Source organism: Scyliorhinus torazame, chromosome 22, assembly GCF_047496885.1.
Source record: "Scyliorhinus torazame isolate Kashiwa2021f chromosome 22, sScyTor2.1, whole genome shotgun sequence".
NCBI lineage: Eukaryota > Metazoa > Chordata > Chondrichthyes > Carcharhiniformes > Scyliorhinidae > Scyliorhinus > Scyliorhinus torazame.
Window position 1 is genome coordinate 83,612,380 of NC_092728.1, and position 26,636 is coordinate 83,639,015.

Here is a 26,636-nt window from a genome sequence, read left to right on the forward strand (position 1 = left end):
ATGGACTGAAATTAGCTTTCACTTCCTATTTTATGCTGCTATTTAAAAGTGTTCAGATTTACTTGGATTTGGTTCTGGAGTTCACACATACAACTATTTTTCTTAACAGAAGAATAATAAGTGACCAAATAGTTTGGAGATTTTGGCAAATATTCTGCATTAGGCACTGATGTTCAAATATTGAAGTCAAATTGTAGTTTATGTAAATTTGAAGTGAGAATGCAAGTTCACAAACAGCAGCTACATAAATTATTAGCAAGAGAAACAACAGTGTAAAATGCTTTACAACACTTCAGTGAATTCTAACGTGTAATTAGTTTTCATAATTTCAGACTTTCAATGTGATCAATACTGTTTCAGTCCTTATGATTAGATGTATAGTATTTTCTGGTTTAATTTTATAAGTGACAGTAAAAAACTATTGAAGGTGCCTGTATAATTTTCAAAGAATGAATTAATGAATTTAAGACTTATATAGCACTTCATCAGATCTTAAGTATAGTCGCTGTTCTTAGATGGGTAAATATCGTAGCTAATTAGTGTTCGGCAAATTGCCACAAGCAGCAAATGTACCAATAACTAGGTTTATTTTAAATGCTTTTGGGCAAAGGAGGGATATTGGTCAAGATATTAAGATAACTTTGTGCTCTTCTTGGAGTAGTGCCTATCGGATGTTTTATGTCCACTTAAGCAGATAGATGGGGTCTTGATTCCATGTTTCATTTGAAAGATGGCACCCATTGCCAATACAGCAATACTTTGGTATTGTATTCGAGTAACAGCCCAGGTTAAGTGCTCTAATCTTAAATGGAGCTTGAACCCACAACCTTCTGACTCAGGCAAGAGTGCTTGCTACCAAATGAACCAAGCTCACACTTAAAAAAAAAACCAACATATTTCATGCAAGTCACAGAAATAAAAAGTTACACTACAAAGTGATTCACTGCTGAATGGATATATTTGAGGAAAAAAATGGCATAAGAATGAATATTTTATTTCTGTTAGATTTTCAAGATGGCAGGAAGCCAGCTACCTCTGGAGATTGATATCACAATGAATATTACTCCACTGTTTCAACATGAGTGGTAACTTACATTAGTGAACAGGTGTATTAAAGCTGTTTTTGTATGCACAGCTGTAAAAAAAAATACAGTCTAACTCTAATATTCAATAACCTACTTGTACATCTATAAAGCAGAATTATCTCAGAATCTATGATATAGATTTAACATGTGAAAAGTAAGTCTCAATCCAAGACTACTAGAGATTATGCTTCTTTCAGAATACATATAACTGACGAGCTGTTACAGACACTTGGCAAAAAGATTTAACCCACGTTTACCTGAATACTCTTGAAGACAGCATTTCGCTTTAATTGACAATGACAACTTTTCTGCATAACATTTGCATTTCAAAAATAAGTCAGTGTGAATTACTTGGGAGATGATAAATATAATTTTGTTTTGTAAAATGATTCAATTAATTTCCACTCCCATTCACACAACTGGATATTAAGTAGATAAGAAATACTGGATTATGGATTGCTTTCCCTCAACCTAGTCCACCCCCTCCCCCCCCTCAAATTAGCCCTTTTTATTCACGTAAATGTATATTTACAGACCATCAATGCGGTGACACCCAACATTTAAAATATCTTTAATCCAATTGTCATTTGGAGAAAAAAACAATTCAATATTTTTTTATGGCGATTATAACTCTCATTAAGGCAGAAAGACAACCTTAAGTAACAGGATGCACAAATCCCTGAAGTGCAGTCTGATCATTAAAACAGTATGATTTTTTTCTCAATAAAATTATTAATTAAAATAAGATGTGTACATATCTATACATCAATGCTTTCACCGTCTGCACTTATGTCCACTTAAGCAGACAGGTAGGTTACAAAATAATTCTTGAATTTTAGAAGCATTTGTTTGAATTAAAAAAAGAGAATTTTTTTAATTACTGTGTCAGAGAAATAACGAACAATTATTTATATGTGCCAAAGTCCCCAAAATTGCAAACTAAAAAAGGGAATACATTCAAAATTCAGTCTATGGTCCAGAAACTTCAGAAACCATAGAAGCAGTCAATATTGTTAATGTACCTTGTTAATTTGATGGGATTTGTCAGGTAACTCCACTGGAAAATTATATAAAACTGTTCCAGATGAACAGATGATAGTGACATGAATTAAACTGATAGAACAATACCAGAATATAAACCAGAAATGACACCTAAAGTGGCTGTTGATTTATTGCCATCCTGAGTTTGGTTCTGGGCTTCCATGTATATTAGTGCTACAAATCTGGGTCCATTTAGCAGTGAGATGCTCGTACATACATCACTCGCTCCTGCTCCAAGCCAAGGTCATTCCCCATTGCATCAATCTTTTCAGCAAAGGCTACTCCACCACTCTACTAGTTCTTACCTATTCCAGCTTTGAATTCTTTTGGATGGATTGGAGGGAGGGAGGAAAGATAGGATAATGAAACTTCTACGATGAATGCTTCCTAAATTGTCTTTCATTTTAAACATCACTGAATTATTTGACTGAGTAGCTCACCTTTTAATGCCTTTGGCTAATACTTTTTTAGTAAAAATAAATGCCCGTGATAGAAAACTTCTTGTTGTTTTCAAAAGCACAGTGTCACTTAACATATTTATAAAATGTTGAAAAATTAAGCTATAATGGAACAAAACCACTTTGCATCTTTATCCAGCAGTAATAGTCACTCTGTCAGTAATGGTGTATCCTTCGTGTACTTCAAATATCTTGTTGGTATAGGCATCTCTGCACAGTCTGCAACTAACACATTTTAAAAATCCCCAAATCATTTTTGTTGGTTTAGATGTTCCCAATTTAGGTTCATCATGTTGGAGGAAATAAAACATTTTGCTGCACTAAGCAAACTGCATCTTCTGAAAGTGTGCCAAATGAAAATAGTTACTTTTGACTCACAAAAGCATTAACAGCTCTTTCTTTGCAGGTTTTGCTGTTAGGTATCATTCAAGGAACTTTAGAATTCAAAATATGACGTTAAAATGGCAGATATTGTTCAAGGAACTTAAAGGCACTACTTGAAAAATGGAAGCATTCTGCATCATTTTCAGTTAATTATTTTTCAGAAGATGTTTTGTTCATGCAAAAGTGTATTTATGTTATTAAAGGGATTTAAAGAGTGACATTAATAGGAAGCTAAACTCCAATTTGAAAAAAAAATCAGTTGTGAACTAGAAGCATCACCAAATACATTAAAAACCCAAATGTTACTCCTACAACTATGGCGGTCTACTTGTGGTCAAGGTTAGTTGTGTGAAGGAGCTATAGGCAGAGGGCTCTATTTTTGATAACAAAATGAAGAATGATATCTTGTTCAGATAAGATGGTAAAAAATATTTGTAGTTATGAGGGGCGTCATTCTCCGACCCCCCGCCGGATCGGAGAATGGCCGTTGGCCGCCGTGAATCCCGCCCCCGCCGAAGTCTCCGGTACCGGAGATTGGGCGGGGGCGGGAATCGGGCCGCGCCGGCTGGCAGGACCCCCCACTCAATTCTCCGGCCCGGATGGGCCGAAGTCCCGTCCAGAAATTGCCTGTCCCGCCGGCGTAAATCAAAGCTGGTATTTACCGGCGGGACCAGGCGGCGTGGGCGGGGTCCTGGGGTGGGGGCGCGGGGCGATCTGACCCCGGGGGGTGCCCCCACGGTGGCCTGGCCCGCGATCGGGGCCCACCGATCCGCGGGCGGGCCTGTGCCGTGGGGGCACTCTTTCCCTTCCGCCTCCGCCACGGCCTCCACCATGGCGGAGGCGAAAGTGACTCTCCCCACTGCGCGTGCGCGGGAAACTGTTGGCGGCCGCTGACGCTCCCGCGCATGCGCCGCATTTCCGCGCCAGCTGGCGGGGCACCAAACGCTATTTCCGCCAGCTGGCGGGGCAACAAACGCCATTTCCGCCAGCTGGCGGGGCGGAAATCCCTCCGGCACCGGCCTAGCCCCTCAATGTTGGGGCTCGGCCCCCAAAGATGCGGAGCATTCCGCACCTTTGGGCCGGCGCGATGCCCGTCTGATTGGCGCCGTTTTTGGCGCCAGTCGGCGGACATCGCGCCTTTGGGGGAGAATTTCGCCCATGGTGTATTTCAAGTCCTCAGGATGTTCAAAATGGCTCGTATCTCTTTGAATTATGGCATCATCTAGGCAAAAGTGGCAAATGGCAGCTAATTTGCACACAACCAGATCCCACAAGTAGCAATTACATAAATGACATAGTAATTTGCTTTTGCAATCTTTGTTGAGGGATAAATGTTGACTAAAACACCAGGATACTCTTCCATGTTTGACACCCCAGAAAACAGGGTCTCACTTTATCTGAATGACCATATATCTGACAATGCAGGACTCCCTTAGCATTGCATTGACCTGAACCCCAGATTATGTGGTCAAGTCCTGGAATTGGGTTTCCATCCAGAATTTGACTTATTTTAGCACAGGAAATGCCACGCCAAGTAGCCTTTGTAGACTTGATTTTCCTCAGTTTTGTTCAAATATCCTGGAGAATTTTTTTCCCCAATTACCACTACATTTCTTATGACCCAAATGCAAACCCTGAGAGCTGCAGAAATATTAACAAAAATGCTTGAATTCGAACATGCCCCACTCCTCCCAGGTAGTAGGGAAGGAAATCCATTTTAGAAAAAAAATCAATTGTGACACTGGATGGAGCAGGTTTAATGGACTGAATGGTCTTTATTTTGCTCTGGATTTTCTTATGATATCAGTAGCAATTTACACTAGGAATAGACAATTGATAACTAGAATGTCAATTCAGGTGTGAGATTAAAATTCCATTTCATTTTTCAAAACGATAAAAAGTAATCAATTATGAAAAAAGCCTTGTCAAAAAGAAAGAAAGGGAAAGTGATAAGCAGCTGGGTGACAAAATCCACAATTTAATATACAGGTGGAGCAGATGTGGGATATATGTAGCCTTCGGTGTGAGGGGAAGAAATTACGAAGGAAGAAATGAAGCCATATAATTCTTGTTCACCCCAGCCTATGTGGATGAAACCGGGAATGGGGTGAGAAAGAAAAAATGAATGGGTATCACACATTTAGAGTTATCACTTGCCTTGACAGACAGTGGTGCGTAGAGCCGCTGGGAAATGAGAGGATGACATAGTGTTGAATAAATTGGAAAAGGAATGAACAGCAATATCTAGGTTCCTGATGACATCCTTAGGGAAGCTGCCCACAGATATTCCCCTAAATTCTTAATAAAAATCACTTAATTTGCCTGTGCTTCATTTGAAATGTGGACTTTTCCCTCATTCAGAAAGTAATAGATCAGAGGGGGAAGAACAAGCATGTGGGGAAGGTAACGAGAATGATGGCAACTTGCACAAATAATACTATATTGGCAAAGTACAAGTTCCAATGATCAGGATAATAGTTTTAGAATTGAGACAAGTTTGTCCAGGCTTATCAAGACTGGAGAGTCAACAAAACAAAACATTTTCAATATTTTCTGCAAACCTTTAGCTTTGAGAAAGCAGCAAAAAATGCTTCAGCCTACGAATGTGTTAGGCACCAATGCCGAGTCATCAATGTTTCCACAAAGCAGTGCACATACGTGATTGTGTAGCAGCCTGGAATATACCATGCAGGCCTTCTGGGGCTAAACAGCTGGCTTGTAATGCAGAGCAATGCCAGCAACACGGGTTCAATTCCCATACTGGCCTCCCCGAACAGGTGCCGGAATGTGGCAACGAGGGGCTTTTCACAGTAACTTAATTGAAGCCTACTTGTGACAATAAGCGATTATTATAGGGGCTGGTTTAGCACAGTGAGCCAAACAGCTGGCTTGTAATGCAGAACATGGCAGCAGCAAGGGTTCAATTCCCGTACCGGCCTCCCCGAACAGATGCCGGAATGTGTCCACTGGGCCTTTTCACAGTACCTTCATTGAAGCCTACTTGTGACAATAAGCGATTATTATAATATAATTATTATTCTTTCAGGTTAAACACTCGCAGCCATCATGCAAAAAAAAAAAAAAAATTAAAGATACTGTACATTAAAAAAAAGCTGGCCCCATGCAACAGAGATTTTTTTTTAAAAAACAGATAACATCGCCAGTCATCACAATTTATGTAATTGTTTGGAACAGATATGAATGTCAACAAATTTAAAATTTGGTTACAGTTTTGATGACTAATGCACCAATGGAAAATGTAATTTCTCATACTCAGAAGTGCTAAAATTTGAAAAAAGGAAAATATTAGTGTTGGTGACAAATTTACATTCCTGAAATAAAATATCCGTAAACCTAGAAATTATTTGAAGAGACCCCGCTTTTCCTGTACATGAACTTAATTGTGAACATCAATACTTTTGGACAAGACATCCAGCCACGTTTATATTTAACATTTGACAGACTTACCTTATATAAAGCAGACAGTCAGAGAATTAAAATATGACTGAAAACTCACATCCATAAGCCCATTGAAAGGTGCATTAACCCCTGAAAGCTGTACTCACAGGTCAGTCCCATCTGTACTGAACAAGCTGAACCATTCGTTTCAACTAACAGCTCCACTCCCCTTATATCATTTATCTTTAGTGATAAGGGATGACCTTTTCAAGCTTTATATTCTGACAGCTTCCAGATGCGGAGAGGCAAAAAAAATTCTCTTCAAAGCAAGCAGCAATTGGCGAAAGAAGTATGAGCATGGCAAAATGGTTTCTTCTGTGAATGGTGGAATGCAATATTGTGATACAAAACTTTGCACAGTGGTTAAAAATTCAAATACGATATTACACGTTTCAAAAAACTTTTCCATTGCGCCTGGCACTGACAAAACAAAGTTTAGAATCACAGGAATTTTAACCTTTAGGCACAAAGCTACCTTAACATTGGAATTAGGTACTTTAATTTATAGAACAATTGAATGTTCTAACACAGAAAGAATCCATTCGACCCAACAATTCCATGCCGATTCCCTGGAAAAGCAACTTAGCTAGTCTCACTCCCTGGTCTGTAGCCTGTTGCCCTGCAATTTTTTTCTCTTCAGGTATTTATCCAATTCTCTTTTGACTGTCATGATTGAATCTGTCGCCATCATCCTTTCAGGCCGTTTATTCCAGATTGTAACCACATGCTGTGTAAAAATGATTTTCCTTATGCTTCTGGTTCTTCTACAAACCACTTAAAATGCGTTCTCTGGTTCTCAACCCTGAATTTCCTTTAGCATTTTCATCTTTCAGTATTTAATTCCCTCTTAAATAAGGCTGCTTTGGCAAACTCTGTTGATTTACCAGCCACTTGTGCATTTCATGTTCCTATAGCATTCTGCATGATGCTCGAGTTTTTCTGCTGCAAATACAAATCTTATGGTATCTCACTGGCCTTGCAAGTTTCAGAAAAGTACATATATAAAATTCATTATTACTCATCTACAGTTGTTACAGCACAAACTGTATTCAAAAAATTAAATGCTTTTCACATTGAGCATTATTTTCTTAAATATAAATAAAATGATATCAATGGCACTGAACATCATTGATAATACCATATATCAGCTTTATAATTTGTTGATTTAACAGATCTGGGTTGCTTGGACTTGTACATTTGCCAAATATATCTTCAAAATTTACATCTTAGAATTATAGATATTATTACAGCACTGTTTCAAATCAACTATTACAGTCAAAGAATTGAACAAAAAGAGATTCAAATCTCTAATATTTAACTTTGGCAATAATTTCTTTTTCTATTTTGCAATAAATTTGGTGGAATAAAGCAATGTTTGAGAGGTAAATAGTTGATAATCAAAAACTTGTACAACTACAGCCTTCAAGAGTACTGGCTCCTAACTCCCACATGGTCTTGATTAGTAATATCTTTGGTGTAAGAATTAAAAGGGGTGGAGAGTATTGACAACTAGAGGAAGAAAGATAGTGCTGTTTTGGTGACATGCTCAAGTCAAACAAAAAGCTTCTATTACAGGGTAATAGTTGCCCTGTAGTGTTTTCAGAGGACAGCTTCAGAATGCTTATCAAAAAGGGTAGTCACTACCAGTTATATTACATACAGAAACTGCAGTTATTCCATGTTATTGTTAATCTATAACTTATGCAGAATTTGACAGCAAGCTTACTTTGCCCACTTTAAATGCCTTATTCTAGTTTGTTTCCTTTTGTCAAATTAATTAGTCAAATTAAATGTAATTAATTAGTCAAATTAAATGTTAACTTGATTAAACTGGTGCAAAGCAATTGCAAAATAAGATTATAGTTCTGACTTCTAGGAAAATAGTTTGTATCTCAGCTCCAGAAAGAACATTTCAAAACCACTTTGGGGCATGGACAATATTAGCTTGGATGTGGACATTGTTGGCTATTTCCCATAATTGCCCTTGAGAAGGTGATGGTGAGCCGACTTCTTGAACTTCTGCAGTCCATGTGATGTAGGTACAGCCACAGTGCTGTTAGGGAGGGAGTTGTTCCCATGTATCTGCTGTCCTCGTCATTCTAGGTGGTATAGTTCACAGATAGAAGGTACTGCTGAAAGAGCCTTGTGGAGAGTTGCTGCAGTGCATCTTGTAGATAGTTCACACTGCTGCCACTGTGTATCGGTGTTGCAGGGAGTGAATGTTTATGGTGGTGGATGGGGAGCTGATTAAGGAGGCTGTTTTGTCCTGGGTGGTGTTGAGATTCTCGAGCGTTGTTGGATCTGCACTCATTCTGTCAAGTGGACAATGTTGTATTCTCTACTCTGCTTTATCTGGATGGCTTGGATGTGTAGTGTTGAATAAAGAACACAAAGCTTTGTTAACGAACAAAACTATAAATTTATTACACTACTGACTAAGATTCGTTCACATTCCTAAAGTAGAAGGTTATTATATAAAACTATGCTATCTCTAACTTACAGAACTCTCAAGTATACAACTGCTCTCTATGCCAGACACTCTTCCAGTTCTCTAACTCCTAATCATCTTCTAATTCCAGAATCCCCATGTCGCATGATATATATGACTGTTCTGTGGTTCCCTCTAGTGGTAAGAAGCATTATTAACTTGTTAACTCTTTAGATCCCAGTCAATATACATATCATGACAAACCGTATTCCATCACAATTTCTTATTTGTGTCTTGTGGACAGGCTTTGGGGAGCCAGAAGGTGAGTTACTCCAACAGTATTCCTAGCTGCTGACATGCTCTTGCAGCCATAGTATTTATATGGCTGATCCAGTTCAGTTTCTGGTCAACGGTAACCCCAGGATGTTGATATTGGGGGATTCAGCGATGCCACTGACTGTCAAGGGAAGGTGGTTAGATTCTCTCTTGTTGGGGATTGTAGTTGCCTGGTACTTGTGTGGTACAAATGTTATCTGCCACTATAAATCCAAGTATGAATATTGTCGAGGTCTTTCTGCATATATGGACATTAATTGTTTTAGGATTGGAGGAGTCGCGAATGGCACTGAATGTTGTGCAATCATCAGTGAATGTCCCCACTTCTGACCTTATGATGGAAGGAAGGTCATTGATGAAGCAGCTGAAGATGTTTGGGCCTAGGACCAATAATATAAGCCTCTAAATTAAGCTCCTATTAGCACATCAATTTAGATGTTATACCTTAAAATAATATTATTTTAAGGTATAACAGAATACTTAGCTTAATTTGAATAATTAGTGCCCATGTGTTTTATTACAATTAACGTAATTGGTATCTACAATATTTTCAGAATTATTTAGAATTTTAGCAATTTGAGGGAAACACCAATCTAGTTAAAAAACATTTTTGAAAAACTTAATTTTTTTGTTGTATTTCACAAGTTACCTAATTGGACATCTGTGGTGAATCGTAACTTGTGGACGATGCTGACTTTGTAAGATTTGTAACGATGACTGCTCAGAATATCTTGCACTGTCGTCATATCTAGAGGTGGCTCATCCTCTGAACTCTCTTCTCCTCTTGAACCTGCAGATTAAAAAACAAACTGAAATAAACAAAATCCTCCATTTGCAAAAATTAAATCAATTCAACTTTTAAAGAAATGATCAACAATCTACATTATCAGAATAGGGGATAATACCAATTTCGCATAAGCAGCAAATAAATTGTGGAAATTCTTGAGAATGATGAGTTAGCATTTCAGGTGCAAATTCTTTGTCAGAACAAATTTCAGACTTTCAAGGTGCCATTTCGTCCTCTTACACAACACACTGACACCCTCATTGGGACTTATTTCCATGGATCCCGGTCAACTGCTAGTATCTTGTTCAGAAGTCTCAATAGTAATTTCCACTTTCCAATGAAGGAATGCAGCCCGTGTATAAAGCCGGCATTTGCAGGTTAACTGTCCAGATTAACTAGAAAACATCAATATTTATTTCCACTGAAATCCAAGAAAATAAATATCAGATAGTTGCTAGAATTAACCCTGCAATGCTAATATTATGCATGGTGAGCAAACTGAAAGATACCCAATGAAATCATCTATTCTTTCCACAAATGTTATCCGAATTGCGTTTCTCATTTTATTATCAAACTTTCCAGCGCCTGCAGTTTTTAAAAATTAGTTTCAGCAAATGAATTTGGTTTGACACACCAAGCATCTACATATTTTTTTTAAAAAAGAGGAAGTGTAGAGCTCTTTGAGATAAGTTTTCGCAATTTGATTTTTCCAAACACGGCACAACGTACATTGATCTGCATTGATAAAATCAAAAAATACATGAAAATCCATGTCTAAATTACAACGTGGAAGAAATGTTTAGCAGAAGTTGGTATCAGTGACATTGCGAAGAAAAGAATAAGACTAAGTTCTAACAGTCCAAGACAAAAGTTAATGTCCTTTAGTAACTTTGAATTCCTTTGCAAATTGTTTCCAGCAAATTGAGTTTCCATAGTCCCTGAAGGCTTTCAATTCTTCCCAAAACACAATTAATATACTCCCAATTACTTGTTATTTTCAGTCATCCCTTCTACTCCTTTCTTTCGTAACTATATAAATGCATGTATTTGTTGTTAAGTGTAATACTGATTTTAGATTTCAAATTATACTATTTTCTCCTGTTCTCAGGGCAGCACGGTGGCACATTGGTGACTCATGGCGTCGAGGACCTAGGTTCGATCACGGCTCTGGGTCACTGTCCGTGTGGAGTTTGCACTTTCTCCCCTTGCTTGGGTTTCGTCCCCACACCCAAAGACGTGCAGGGTAGGTGAATTGGCCACGCTAAATTGTCCCTTAATTGGAAAAAATGAATTGGGTACTCTAAATTCAAATTTTATTATTTTTTTTCCTGTTCTCAAGGTACAAACTACTTCAATGGGATATCTTTCCATGGAAATACAGTCAATCTCTGGTACCTTTCCCATGTGGAAGATCTTGACCATAAGTGCTAGAATGGTGTCCTGCCTGTTGGGATATCATGGATCCAATTCTCTATTGATCTCCATTCATGCCCAATTTCAAGCAATGAAAAATAGGACTGGCCAGCAAAATTATGGGCAGTCCTTCCTACATTCTAACAGCGACTCCACTTCAAAAGTACTTTTAAAAAAAAAAAGGTATTTTATTCCAAACATGTTCAATATAGTAACACAATCTTAACATCCAACAGAGTATACAGTTTATACATTTTTCCTAAACCACCCCCATGCTCTTGACAAACAGCTCCTCAAATATAGTCATAAACAGCCCCCCTCTAACCCCTTCAGGGCAAATTTGAAAAACTCGTACAAGTCTCCCAACTATGCCGCAAACCCCAGTGGAGTTGCCGACCTCCCAATTCAAAAGTATCCATCGTCGGCCGATCAGAGAGGCGAAGGCCATGATATCGGCCCCCTTCCGCTCCGGCAACTCTGAAATCCCAAAGATCGCAACCATGGGGTCCAGCTTCATCTCAAACGCTGTAATCCTCGATAGATTCCTAAACTTACCTCCCAAAAGTTCTCCAACTCCACACACCTCCAGAACTTATGGACATGGTTTGCTGGCTCCCTCCCACACCTCTCGCATCCGCCCATTACCTCCGGGAAAACCCACTCATCTGGGCCCTGAGTCATGTGAACCCTAGAACATAGAACATTACAGCGCAGTACAGGCCCTTTGGCCCTCGATGTTGCGCCGACCTGTGAAACCAATCTAAAGCCCATCTACACTATTCCCTTATCATCCATATGTTTATCCAATGACCATTTAAATGTCCTTAATGTTGGCGAGTACACTATTGTTGCAGGCAGGGCATTCCACGCCCTTACTACTCTCTGAGTAAAGAACCTACCTCTGACATCTGTCCTATATCTATCGCCCCTCAATTTAAAGCTATGTCCCCTTGTGCTAGCCATCACCATCCGAGGAAAAAGGCTCTCACTCTCCACCCTATCTAATCCTCTGATCATCTTGTATGCCTCATTTAAGTCACCTCTTAACCTTCTTCTCTCGAACGAAAACAGCCTCAAGTCCCTCAGCCTTTCCTCATAAGATCTTCCCTCCATACCAGGCAACATCCTGGTAAATCTCCTCTGCACCGTTTCCAATGCTTCCACATCCTTCCTATAATGCGGCGACCAGAACTGCACGCAATACTCCAAATGCGGCCGCACCAGAGTTTTGTACAGCTGCAACATGACCTATGGCTCCGAAACTCAATCCCTCTACCAATAAAAGCTAACACACTGTACGCCTTCTTAACAACCCTATCAACCCTGGGTGGCAACTTTCAGGGATCTATGTACATGGACACCAAGATCTCTCTGCAAAAATAGAGGGGTGGCAATTTTGGTGGGAAAGCATGTGTCATTTGAGGCCAAGACTATCGTAGTGGATAATGGAGGGAGATATGTGATGGTGAGTGGTAGGCTGCAAGGGGCGTGGGCGGTGTTGGTAAATGTATACGCCCCGAACTGGGATGATGCTGGATTCATGAAGCGCATGTTGGGGCGCATTCCGGACCTGGAGGTAGGAGGCCTGATAATGGGTGGGGACTTCAATACAGTGCTAGACCCAGCACTGGACCACTCCAGATCAAGGACGGGAAAGAGGCCGGCGGCGGCCAAGGTGCTTAGGGGGTTTATGGATCAGATGGGGGGAGTGGACCCATGGAGGTTTGCAAGACTGCAGGCCAGGGAATTTTCTTTCTTCTCCCACGTGCACAAAGCCTACTCCCGGATAGATTTCTTTGTTCTGGGCAGGGCGCTCATCCCGAGGGTGGAGGGGACGGAGTATTCGGCTATAGCTGTTTCGGACCACGCCCCGCACTGGGTGGAAATGGGGCTGGGAGAGGAGAGGGACCAACGCCCACTGTGGCGGCTGGATGTGGGACTGCTGGCAGATGAGGTGGTGTGTGGGAAGGTGAGGGGGTGTATCGAAAGGTACTTGGAGGCCAACAACAACAGGGAGGTGCGAGTGGGGATGGTATGGGAGGCGTTGAAGGCGGTGATCAGGGGAGAGCTAATCTCCATCAGGGCTCATAGGGAGAGGACAGAGGGCATGGAAAGGGAGAGGTTAGTGGGGGAGATTTTGAGAGTGGACAGGAGATACGCAGAGGCCCCGGAGGAAAGATTACTTGGGGAAAGACGATGGCTCCAGACGGAGTTTGACCTGTTGACCACGGGGAAGGCAGAGGCACAGTGGAGGAAGGCGCAGGGGGCGACCTACGAGTACGGGGAAAAGGCTAGTCGGATGCTGGCACACCAGCTCCGTAAGAGGACGGCAGCGAGGGAAATAGGGGGAATCAAAGATGGAAGGGGAGCCACGGTTCGGAGTGTAACGAAAATAAACAAGGTATTCAAGGCCTTCTATGAAGAGCTGTACAGATCCCAGCCCCCAGGGGGGGGGGAAGAGGGGATGAGACGATTCATAGACCAACTGAGGTTCCCAAGGGTGGAGGAGCAAGAGGTGGCTGGTTTGGGGGCACCAATCGGGTTGGAGGAGCGGAGCAAGGGTTTGGGGAGTATGCAGGCGGGGAAGGCCCCGGGGCCGGACGGGTTCCCGGTGGAGTTCTACAGAAAGTACGTAGATCTGTTGGCCCCGCTACTAGTGAGGACCTTTAACGAGGCAAGAGAGGAGGGGACCCTGCCCCCGACAATGTCGAGGCGACAATTTCCTTGATTCTAAAGCGAGACAAGGACCCACTGCAATGTGGATCGTACAGGCCGATCTCGCTCCTCAATGTGGACGCTAAGTTATTGGCAAAAGCGCTGGCCACGAGGATTGAGGATTGTGTCCCGGGGGTGATTCAGGAGGACCAGACGGGATTTGTAAAGGGCAGGCAATTAAACACTAATGTGCGGCGGCTCTTAAACGTGATAATGATGCCATCGGAGGAGGTAGTGGCAGCTATGGACGCGGAAAAGGCCTTTGATCGAGTAGAGTGGGAGTACCTCTGGGAGGTGTTGCGTAGGTTTGGGTTCGGGGGAGGGTTTATCAGCTGGGTTAAGCTCCTTTACAGAGCCCCGGTGGCGAGTGTAGTGACGAACCGGCGGAGGTCGGAGTACTTTCGGCTGTACCGAGGAACGAGGCAGGGGTGCCCCCTGTCATTTGCATTGGCGATCGAACCCGTGGCCATATCACTGAGGGATCTAATAAATGGAGGGGGGTGGTCCGAGGGGGAGAAGAGCATTGGGTGTCGCTATCGCTATACGCGGATGACCTGTTGCTGTACGTGGCGGACCCAATGGAGGGGATGGTGGAGGTCATGCAGACTCTTAGGGAGTTTGGGGAGTTCTCGGGCTATAAGCTCAATGTAGGGAAGAGTGAGCTCTTTGTATTACAGGAAGGGGACCAAGAAAGAGGGATAGGGGACCTACCGCTGAGGAGGGCGGTGGGGAGTTTTCGGTATCTGGGGATCCAGATAGCCAGGAGTTGGGGGGGCCCTACATAAACTGAATCTGACGAGTTTGGTGGACCAAATGGAGGAGGACTTCTAAAGATGGGACATGTTACCGCTCTCGCTGGCGGGTAGAGTGCAGTCGGTCAAAATGGTGGTCCTTCCGAGGTTTTTGTTTGTGTTTCAGTGCCTTCCCATCGTGATCACCAAGGGCTTTTTCAAGAGAGGAAGACCCCGAGGGTAAGGAGAGGGTTCCTGGAACGCAGCAGGGACCGAGGAGGGTTGGCGCTGCCAAATCTAGGGAGCTACTACTGGGCAGCAAATGTGGCGATGATCCGCAAGTGGGTTATGGAGGGAGAGGGGGCGGCATGGAAGAGGATGGAGATGGCGTCCTGTAAAGGAACGAGCTTGGGGGTGTTGGTGACGGCACCGCTGCCGTTCTCGCCGTCAAAATATACCACGAGCCCGGTGGTGGCGGCAACGCTAAGGATCTGGGGCCAGTGGAGACGGCACAGGGGTGCAGTGGGAGCCTCGGTGTGGTCCCCGATCAGGGGTAACCACCGGTTTGTCCCGGGGAAGATGGACGGGGGGTTCCAGGGCTGGCATCGGGCGGGGATTAGAAGAATGGGGGACCTGTTCATTGACGGGACATTTGCGAGCCTAGGGGCACTGGAGGAGAAGTTTGAACTACCCCCGGGAAATGCATTTAGATATATGCAGGTGAGGGCTTTTGTGAGGCGACAGGTCAGGGAATTCCCGTTGCTCCCAGCACAAGAAATTCAAGACAGGGTGATCTCGGGTGTATGGGTCGGGGAGGGCAAGGTTTTGGCAATACACCAAGAGATGAAAGAAGAGGGGGAAGCGCTAGCAAAAGAGTTGAAGGGTAAATGGGATGAGGAGCTGGGGGAGGAGATCGAGGAAGGTTTGTGGGCTGATGCCCTGGGTAGAGTTAATTCCTCCTCCTCATGTGCCAGGCTCAGCCTGATACAATTTAAGGTGGTTCACAGAGCGCACTTGACGGGGGCGAGGTTGAGTAGGCTCTTTGGGGTAGAGGACAGATGCGGAAGGTGTTCAGGGAGTCCGGCGAACCATGTCCATATGTTTTGGTCATGCCCGGCACTGGAGGGGTTCTGGAGAGGAGTGGCGGGAGCAATATCTCAGGTGGTGAAAGTCCGGGTCAAGCCAAGCTGGGGGCTAGCAATATTTGGAGTAGCGGACGAGCCGGGAGTACAGGAGGCGAAAGAGGCCGGCATTCTAGCCTTTGCGTCCCTAGTAGCCTGGCGAAGGATCTTGCTAATGTGGAAGGAGGCGAAGCCCCCTAGCGTGGAGGCCTGGATAAACGACATGGCTGGGTTCATAAAGCTGGAGAGGATTAAGTTTGCCTTAAGGGGGTCTGCGCAGGGGTTCTACAGGCGGTGGCAACCGTTCCTAGACTATCTCGCGGAGCGTTAGAGGAAGTTGGGTCAGCAGCAGCAGCAACCCGGGGGGGGGAATTGCTTGGGGGGATGGAGGAGCAGGAGATAACATGAAGGGTGGGGGAAACTGGCACGTGCGGGAGAGAGCCAGTGTATAAAGCTATGTAAATATACCATTTTGCCATGTATATATCTTGCTCAGTGCGATTTCTTGTTATCTTGTTACGGGGGAGGGTTATTGTTCGTAAGGGGAAAAAATTGTGTTGGTAAAAAACTTTAATAAATATATTTTAAAAAAAGATCTCTCTGCTCATCCACACTACCAAGAATCTTACCATTAGCCCTGTATTCCTGTTACTCCTTCCAAAACGAATCACCTCACACTTCTCTACATTAAACTCCATTTGCCACCTCTCAGCCCAGCTCTGCAGCTCATCTATGTCCCTCTGTAACCTGCAACATCCTTCCGCACTGTCGACAACACCACCGACTTTAGTGTCATCTGCAAATTTACTCACCCATCCTTCTACGCCCTCCTCCAGGTCATTTATAAAAATGACATACAGCAGTGGCCCCAAAACAGATCCTTGTGGTACACCACTAGCAAATAAACTCCAGGCTGAACATTTCTCATCAACCACCACCCTCTGTCTTCTTGCAGCTAGCCAATTTCTGATCCTAACTGCTAAATCACCCTGAATACCATGCCCCCGTATTTTCTGCAATAGCGTACCATGGGGAACCTTATCAAACGCTTTACTGAAATCCATATACACCATATCAAATGCTTTACCCTCATCCACCTGTTTGGTCACTTTCTCAAAAAACTCAATAAGGTTTGTGAGGCACGACCTACCCTTCACAAAACCGTGTTGACTATCCCTAATCAAATTATTCCTTTCTAGATGATTATAAATCCTATCTCTTATAAACCTTTCCAAGACTTTGCCCACAACAGAAGTAGGCTCCCATGTCTATAGTTACCGGGGTTGTCTCTGCTCCCCTTCGTGAACAAGTGGACAACATTTGCTATCCTCCAGTCTTCTGGCACTATTCCTGTAGACAATGATGACATAAAGATCAAAGCCAAAGGCTCAGCAATCTCCTCCCTAGCTTCTCAGAGAATCCTAGAATAAATCCCATCCGGCCTAGGGGACTTATCTATTTTCACACTTTCCAGAATTGCTAACACCTCCTCCTTATGAACTTCAAGCCCTTCTAGTCTAGTAGCCTGTATCTCAGTGTTCTCCTCGACAACATTGTCTTTTTCCTGTGTGAATACTGACGAAAAATATTCATTTAGCACCTCTTCTATCTCCTCAAGACTCCACGCACAACTTCCCACTACTGTCCTTGACTGGCCCTACTCTCACCCTAGTCATTCTTTTATTCCTGACATACCTACAGAAAGCTTTAGGATGAACCTTGATCCTACCTGCCAAAGACTTCTCATGTCCCCTCCTGGCTCTTCTTAGCTCTCTCTTAGGTCCTTCCTAGCTAACTTGTAACTCTCCAGCGCCCTAACTGAACCTTCACGTCTCATCTTTACATAAGCCTCCTTCTTCCTCTTGACAAGTGATTCAACTACCTTAGTAAACCACGGTTCCCTCGCTCGACCATTTCCTCCCTGCCTGACAGGTACATGCTTATCAAGGACACGCAGTAGCTGTTCCTTGAACAAGCTCCACATTTCCATTGTGCCCATCCCCTGCAGTTTCCTTCCCCATCCTATGCATCCTAAGTCTTGCCTCATCGCATCATAATTGCCTTTCCCCCAGCTATAAACCTATCCCTTTCCATCGCTATAGTAAACGTAACCGAATTGTGGTCACTATCACCAAAGTGCTCACCCACCTCCAAATCTAACACCTGTCCTGGTTCATTACCCAGTACCAAATCCAATATGGCCTCGCCTCTCGTTGGTCTATCTACATACTGTGTCAGGAAACCCTCCTACACACATTGGACAAAAACGGACCCATCTAAAGTACTCGAACTATAGCGTTTCCAGTCAATATTTGGAAAGTTAAAGTTCCCCATAACAACTACCCTGATACTTTGCTCCTATCCAGAATCATCTTTGCAATCCTTTCCTATACATCCCTGGAACCTTTCAGAGGCCTATAGAAAACTCCCAACAGGGTGACCTCTCCTTTCCTGTTTCTAACCTCAGCCCATACTACCTCAGTAGACGAATCCTCATGAAAGGTCCTTTCTGCCACCGTAATACTGTCCTTGACTAACAATGCCACCCCTCCCCCTCCTTTATCACCTTCCCTGAGCTTACTGAAATATCTAAACCCCAGAACCTGCAACAACCATTCCTGTCCCTGCTCTATCCATGTCTCCGAAATGGCCACAACATCGAAGTCCCAGGTACCAACCCATGTTATAAGTTCACCCACCTCATTCCGGATGCTCCTGGCGTTGAAGTAGACACACTTTAAACCAGCTTCCTGCCTGCTGGTACTCCTGCAACTTTGAAACCTTACTCATGACCTCACTACTCTCAACCTCCTGTATGCTGGAGCTACAATTCAAGTTCCCAACCCCGTGCCAATCTAGTTTAAACCCTCCCGAAGAGCATTAGCACATTTCCTCCCCAGGATATTGGCACCCCTCTGGTCCAGGTGCAGACCATCCCGTTTGTAGAGATCCCACCTACCCCAGAATGAGCCCCAATTATCCAGGTATCTGAAACCCTCCCTCCTGCACCATCCCTGTAGCCACGTGTTCAACTGCTCTCTCTCCCTATTCCTCGTCTCGCTAGCACGTGGCACGGGTAACAACCCAGAGATAATAACTGTTTGTTCTAGCTCTAAGATTCCACCCTAGCACCCTGAATTCCTGCCTTACATCCCTATCCCTTTTCCTACTTATGTCGTTGGTGCCTATGTGGACCACAACTTGGGGCTGCTCCCCCTCCCCTTAAGGATCTCGAAAACACGATCCGAGACATCACTGACCCTGGCACCTGGGAGGCAACACACTAACCGCGAGTCTCTCTCGTTCCCACAAAATCTCCTATCTATCCCCCTAACTATGGAGTCTCCAATGACTAATGCTCTACTCCTCTCCCCCCTTACCTTCTGAGCAACAGGGACAGGCTCTGCACCAGAGACCTGTACCCCATGGCTTACCCCTGGTAAGTCTCCCCCCCCCCCCCCCCAACCAGTATCCAAAGCGGTATACTTGTTACTAAGGGGAACGACCACAGGGGTTCCCTGTACTGACCGCTTCCTCCCAGCCTCTCTCACCGTCACCCATCTATCTTCATTCTTCGGAGTAACTACATCCCTGAAGCTTCTATCTATGACCACCTCTGCCTCCCGAATGATCCGAAGTTCATCCAACTCCAGCTCCCTAACGTGGTTTCTGAGGAGCTGGAGATGGGTGCACTTCCCACAGTGGGTACACTTCCCTATGCACCACCTTAAAATGTATAAGACTTATCCTTGCCCAAGAGGAGGTTGAGTTCACTCAGCGCATTACTTCACACCAAACTCCCCATCTTCTCTCCCTCCCAACTCCTCCTCCCACTTGATCCTTTTCACTAAGGTCGTGCCCTTCTCTCCCAACCACCCATATGTCCCTAATCCCACCATCCTCCCCTTCATCCAGGAGCAACTTTTTCTCTAAAAGCGAATAATCTGGTACATGAGGGAATGAGGACAGCTACTTGGATGTATCTGAACTCACTCCCCCGTGGTAGCGCGAACTTCTCCCGCAGTTCCCCTCCCCAGAAAACATACCCTCCACGGACATGTCCCTGACTCGCATTCGCCCTTCCTCCAGCCATCTCCTGTACATCCTACCCACCCTCCCCCCACCCCCCGTCACAGACCTATGATTCCCACACAGTGCCGTCATCACCGACATGTGCTCCAGTTTAAACTGCCTCCTCAGCTGGTTCCAAATTTTTATGGATGGTCTCAACACAGGGCTTCTCGTGTACCCCCTTGGGACGAAGGGCAATGGGGCCATCACAAGGGCTCTCGGGCTCACCAACCCCCCCCCCCCCCCCCAACCTTCGCCTCACCTTTTCCACATTCGTGACCCAATAGTAATGCAGCAAATCCGGGAGTGTCAGTCCCCCTTCCCGCCCCTGCCTTTGCAGCAGAGTGCTACAAATCCTCGGCCTCCTCCCTGCCCACACACATTCAGAAATTAATGTATCTTGTCTTCTGGAAAAAGGCCTTGGGGAGGAAAATCGGGAGGGCCTTAAAACAAACAGGAATCTTGGCAGCATGTTCACCTTTACTGCATGTATCCGTACCGCCAATGTCAAATGCAGAGTATCCCATTGTTTAAGGTTCCCCTCAACCACCAGTCCTGTCAGGTTCCACCTATGAATCATGGCCCACTCGTGCATTACCTGGACCCCCAAATACCAGAAACTCTCCCGTGCCATTTTAAACGGATGAGCCCCAAGATTCCCTCTCTCTCTCCACCGCCCCACCGCGCCCCCCCCCCATCACCCCGCCCCAAAGCGTTTACCGTCAAAAGTACTTTTTAGGCTGTGAGGTGCTTAGTATATTTCAAGGTCATGAAAAGCCTTACATTAATGCAAAACTATTTCTCTCTGGGGAGTGGATCAATAACCAGATGTCATAGTACAAAATCATTGTCAAAAGATCTAGAGAGGAGATGAGGAGAATTTTTTTCACTTGAAGTGTTTCCAGGATCTGAAACACTCACCTATAAGATGGTGGAAGCGGATTTCATGAGTAAGTTTAAAAAGGAGAGTCGGATAGGTTTTGAGGATGAGAAGCCTACATGGATACCAAAAAGTGGAGATGTGAGCCAAAGCAGAATTGCTCCAAGTCCACATAGACATGATGGGCGATGGCCTTCAGCTGCGCTTTGAGTTTCTATGAAGCTCTGTCTTCCCATTACTGATCCAGCTGAGTACAGATCAGAGACAAAATCTTGGACCTCCCTGGTCAACTTGGCTCAGACAACAAAGATACCACCCCTGATGTCAAGTTCCTTTTTATTGTAAAAGTGGAAGAATCTTCTTAAGATTGAGCATATGAAGAATGGAATACTTCTAGTATTAGTGTCACGCATGTTCAGGGTCAATTATTATACAGTAAAGGATCCCGTGCTGTGGCAACAATATAAAAGGTAACGTCGTCATAGTCTGCCGTTCCCTTTTGAGGGGGAGAGCTGACTGGTGGTGGTTTAACCTGAGGATCACCACATGTCAGGCGAGGGGCACGATTGATATGAATATACCTTCAACCCGATCTCATAAAGAACGACCATTTGGTGCAAACTTGCTCTTCATTTTCACATCAGCTACCCTTGTAATCGGCAAGTGAAAAATTTTATTAATGTTAATTAGGGGTAGTTTCTGATGTGAGCCCCCACCTACTAGAATTTGAGAGAGGCTGCCCAAATACCTTCATGGTTCTACATTCTCATGTGCTGAGTTGGATGTGGGTCAAGGAACAATGTGGGGATCTCACTGGGCTATTTAGACATCACCCTTGGTTTATTTTGTCATTTGATATAATCTTCATTTTGTCTTTATCCTTCCAGTCATTCTCAACTATTACTACTCTTTCTCCATATTCTACAATGCCCTCTTTAATCCCAGCAGTGTTGGACTCTCTGATCAGTCCTCATCTTAGATTTGATGACACTGCTTTTACTCTTCAGTCAGCTCCTCCTGAGGGCCTCTGGTAAGAAAACTTCACACAAGCAGTGGAAATAGGGCATTAAGAAAGTGGTAAAGCTGACAAGTAAATAAAATAACTCACCAAAACGTATACGCTTATTCATTTTTCACTTTAAAATCTAACTAGCCAGTGAATTACAGCTAGTTCTCTCAGTTTGACAAGCACTTTGTGTAGTCAAGGTGATGTGAATGATATTTCAAGCACACACTTTCTATACTTATATATTAACAACGCCTGTTGTGTTTAACAAATTAAACGGCTTTCAAGAAAAAAAAGCACACAATTTTGCATATGGTTTTCCCAAAAGAAAAGTCATAGGTAATCGATCACTTAGTCATCAAGAAAGCCTACAGAACAGGAAGCAAGTTGCTTTCGTTCCAAGTGTGACATTTCCTGGCGCTAGGCTGTCGGCTAGAGCCAGTATTAAAAGCCTGCTGTCACTTGCTGTGAATTATACATTATTTGAAACCCTGGCATTTCATTTATTTTTCACTCTGAAATGAAATCAAGCACATGCTACACTATATCAGGCAAAGAATGCAAATGTTAACACCTGTACTGTATATCACAAGGAAAATCACCCTCAAGTATATTAAAATAAATCCCCAATAGCAAGTAAATGTGTCTTAAACTTATTATACTGCTTCCTGCAGGATAATGAGAATTTTACATTATCTTCATTAATACAATCATGTTTTCAAAGGTTTAAATTACGTTAACCTGGAATATTAAACCCATAATAAGTCAAGATATCATTGCCAGTTGCTGAGGAGCATGCAGTACCTTTACTCAAGATTTACGAATTCAACATAATCTAATCTTTAAACATTCAAACAGGGCAGTAAGTGTTCTACAATAAGTCCTTCTCAGTTTGAAGCATGTATCCGGAGCTCAAGCAATTTTTGAAAACTGGAAATTTCTTAAGCATTATTGCATCACTATATCTAATGCAGTATTGAATCATAGAATTACAGAATCTCAACAGTGCAGAAGGAGGCCATTCGGCCCATCGAGTCTGCACCAACCCTCTGACAGAGCAGTCCATCCAAGCATACTTCCCCGCCGTATCCCAATAACCCCTTAACTTAACCTGCACATCCCTGGATAATAAAGGACACTTTCAGCATGGCCAATCTACCTAACCTGTATATCTTTGGACTGTGGGAGGAAACCGGACCACCCCGAGAAACCTCATGCAGACACCGGGAGAATGTGCAAACTCCACACAGTCACCAGGAGCTGGAATTGAACCCGGGTCCTTGACACTGTGATGCTGCAGTGTTTAACCATAATGCCACCCTGGAGACTTATATTGCATGACTTTCAAGTTGGATGATTTACTTGCAGCTGTTAGGAATTCTATGGAACTTGAAGGACAACAAACATGCATCGTAAAGTTACAATCATAACTTCCTCTTAATAAACCTGCTAAGAAGGATTGAACACTGATCAACTTTTCAACCTCTTAAGTTGCATGTAGTTTCAAGCATATATGCTATACAAGCAGGGTGCACAACACTCAGAATATATCCTCCAAAAGTTTCTTGAATTATTCAAGCTCTCGGGTGTATTTTAATTGGAGTGTTTCAGCATTTGTTTGGGGGGGGCGCAGTTATGGAGAAAAACATGATAGGAATGCATTACATCAACTACTACGTAGCAGCCAGAGTCAACAGTTCCATGAAAGATTGTTTGTAAATTTAGGTGCACTGTAACACTATTGATTCCTTAAGAGTGGATAGTATTCGGGCCTGTATCATAATGTGTACGTGCTCCGTTTATCATAAGGAATCTTTCAGTGATGGGTTTGGTAATCAAGGGTAGTGCATGCAACCATCAGGCATCTTCTCAAATACACACAGGGGATTTACTCAAGTCACATTTTTCTGCAATTGTTATTAGTGGAAGATTGCCAGCTTGTCTCTTAGCGACCTCCAGGTTCAATCAACGGTTTGAGCAAACAGCATTACAAAAATATTTGTTCCACAATTTAGGATGAAGAATATATGCAATGTTTAGGGACAATTGGATAACAATTTGAAGTAAAATAAACGGAATTTCCTCATGCACAAATGTTTTTCTTGGATGAATTCACAAAATAGTTCTGAATACGAGGTAGCATGCCCCTTTAAGGGGAGAGTTCGGAGGGTCATGTGACCTGTTCAGCCAATTGGGCCAGAGCACGCAAATCCCGAGACCGAATTTTCCCTGGCAGTTTGGTGTAAATAGTTATTTACCTTAATAAACATTTCTTTGTTAATCTACTTGGTGGCTGCTGGTCCTTCAACATTTAGCGACAAGGATCAATCGAAGTTCCTTTCCTACTGCTACAGAAATCTGGAAAGCAGACCTCATGTGGAAACCTTTTTTCTTTGAAGCACAATCGCTCAGCATTCCAAGCGTCAAACTGCCCCTTTTTGGGAAATTTGAGCCATTCGATCCTGCAGAACAGTGGGTGCTATATGTCAAATGCTTGCACTATTTCTTAAAAAGAAAAAGCAGCGGGTAATTCTATCAGCAGCCTGTTGGGCTCCGACCTACAACCTGATAAGGAGTCTGACTTTTCCAGAAGCTCCCGTCTCCAAAGCTTTTGAGGAGCTTGTGGAATTAGTCTAGGGACATTATCACCCAAAGCCTTCGGTGATAAGGCTGTGATACAAATTTAATTTGATGACAAGAGCCCCAGGGCAGAAGATAGCGGTGTTCGTGGCACACCTGAAACAAATGGCTGAACAATGCGAGTTTGGGTCTGCACTTAACGACATGTTGAGAGACAGGCTAATCTATGATGTTAACGACATGGCTATACAAAAGACATGACTAGCAGAGGCGAGATTACCATAAAGAAGGCATTAGAGGACACCCAGACTATATGAACTGCTGAAAGGTGTGTGTGTGTGGGGGGGGGGATGGAACTGCGAAGCAGATGAGGTCCACCAAGTTTGGCGGGAAGCTGCTGGTAGTCATGGCACCTTAAATGGAAAAAATGAATTGGGTACTCTAAATTTATTTTAAAAATAAATAAATAAATATCCAGGTCAGGGAGGAGGCCGGCTGTGGCAAAGGAATTGAAGGGCATAATGACATAGTTGGGGGGGATAGACCCATGGAGGTTTATACGGCCGAGGGCGAAGGAGTTTTCTTTTTTTTCTCACGTCCATAAGGTTTACTCTCGTATTGACTTTTTTGTTCTGAGCAGGGCGCTAATACCGAGGGTGGTGGGGACGGAATACTTGGCAATTGTCGTGTCGGGTCATGCCCCGCATTGGGTGGATTTGCGGGTTGGCGAGGAGAGAGGGCAACGTCCGTTATGGAGACTAGATCTGGGGTTGCTAGCGGATGAAGCGGTCTGCAGCGGGTGAATAAGTCCATCCAGAACTACTTGGAAACAAATGACACGGGAGAGGTATCTGCAGCGACGGTGAGGGAAGCTCTGAAGGCTGTTGTTAGAGGGGAGGTAATTTTGATTCGGTCCCACAGGGAAAAGGGGGAACAGGCGGAGAGGGAGAGATTAGTGGAGGGGATACTCCGGTTGAACAGGAGATATGCTGAGGCCCCAGACGCGGGGCTCCTGAGGGAGCGGCGAAAGTTGCAGGCAGAGTTCGAGTTGTTGGCCACAGGCAAAGCAGTGGAACAGTTTTTTAAAAATATATATTTTATTAAAGTTTTCAAACACAATTTTTCCACTTTGCAAATCAACATAAAAAATAACAATAGCTAATATGTAACATTATTTAAATAAAATAGTGAACTAACAAAGTAACAAAAAAAATAGTGCTCCCCACCCCGCCCCAGGCTGCTGCTGCTGACGATCTATTTTCCCTTAACGTTCCGCGAGATAGTCAAGGAAAGGTTGCCACCGCCTAGAGAACCCCTTAACCGATCCACTCAACGCAAACTTCATTCGTTCCAGTTTTATGAACCCTGCCATATCGTTTAACCAGGCCTCCACGCCGGGGGGTTTCGCTTCCTTCCACATAAGTAAGATCCTTCGCCGGGCTACCAGGGACGCAAAGGCCAGAATATCGGCCTCTTTCGCCTCCTGCACTCCCGGCTCTTCCGCTACCCCAAATATAGCTGACCCCCCAGCCTGGCTTGACCCGGACCTTCACCACCTTTGAAATCACCCTTGCCACTCCCCTCCAGTAACTCATCCAGTGCCGGACACGACCAGAACATGTGTGTGGTTCGCCGGGCTTCCAAGCACCTCCTGCACCTGTCCTCCACTCTGAAGAACCTGCTCATTCTTGCTCCCGTCATGTGTGCTCTGTGTAGAACCTTGAATTGTATCAGGCTAAGCCTGGCACACGAGGAAGAGGAATTTACCCTACTTAGGGCATCAGCCCACAGCCCCTCCTCAATCTCCTCCCCCAGCTCTTCTTCCCATTTTCCTTTCAGCTCCTCTACCAGCGCCTCCCCCTCGTCTCTCATCTCCTGATATATTTCGGACACTTTGCCCTCCCCGACCCATACCCCCGAAATCACTCTATCCTGGATCCCCTGTGTCGGGAGCAGTGGAAGTTCCCTCACCTGTTGCCTCGTAAACGCCCTCACTGGCATATATCTGAAGATATTCCCCGGGGGCAACTCATACTTTTCCTCCAGCGCTCCCAGGCTCGCAAACTCCCCATCAATAAACAAGTCTCTCAACCTCCTAATTCCTGCCCGATGCCAGCTCTGGAACCCTCCGTCCATCCTTC

General features: G+C 44.0%; 1 protein-coding gene across 7 annotated transcripts in view; it reads right to left on the bottom strand.

Moving 5' to 3' along the window:
- mapkap1 (MAPK associated protein 1) overlaps positions 1-26,636 on the bottom strand; it is a 426,562-nt gene that overhangs the window by 55,454 nt on the left and 344,472 nt on the right. For all 7 annotated transcript variants that reach the window (XM_072488485.1, XM_072488483.1, XM_072488481.1 and 4 more), the window contains one exon: positions 9,841-9,981. In XM_072488485.1, the coding sequence (XP_072344586.1) occupies positions 9,841-9,981 (141 nt within the window). The remainder of the gene's footprint in view (positions 1-9,840; positions 9,982-26,636) is intronic.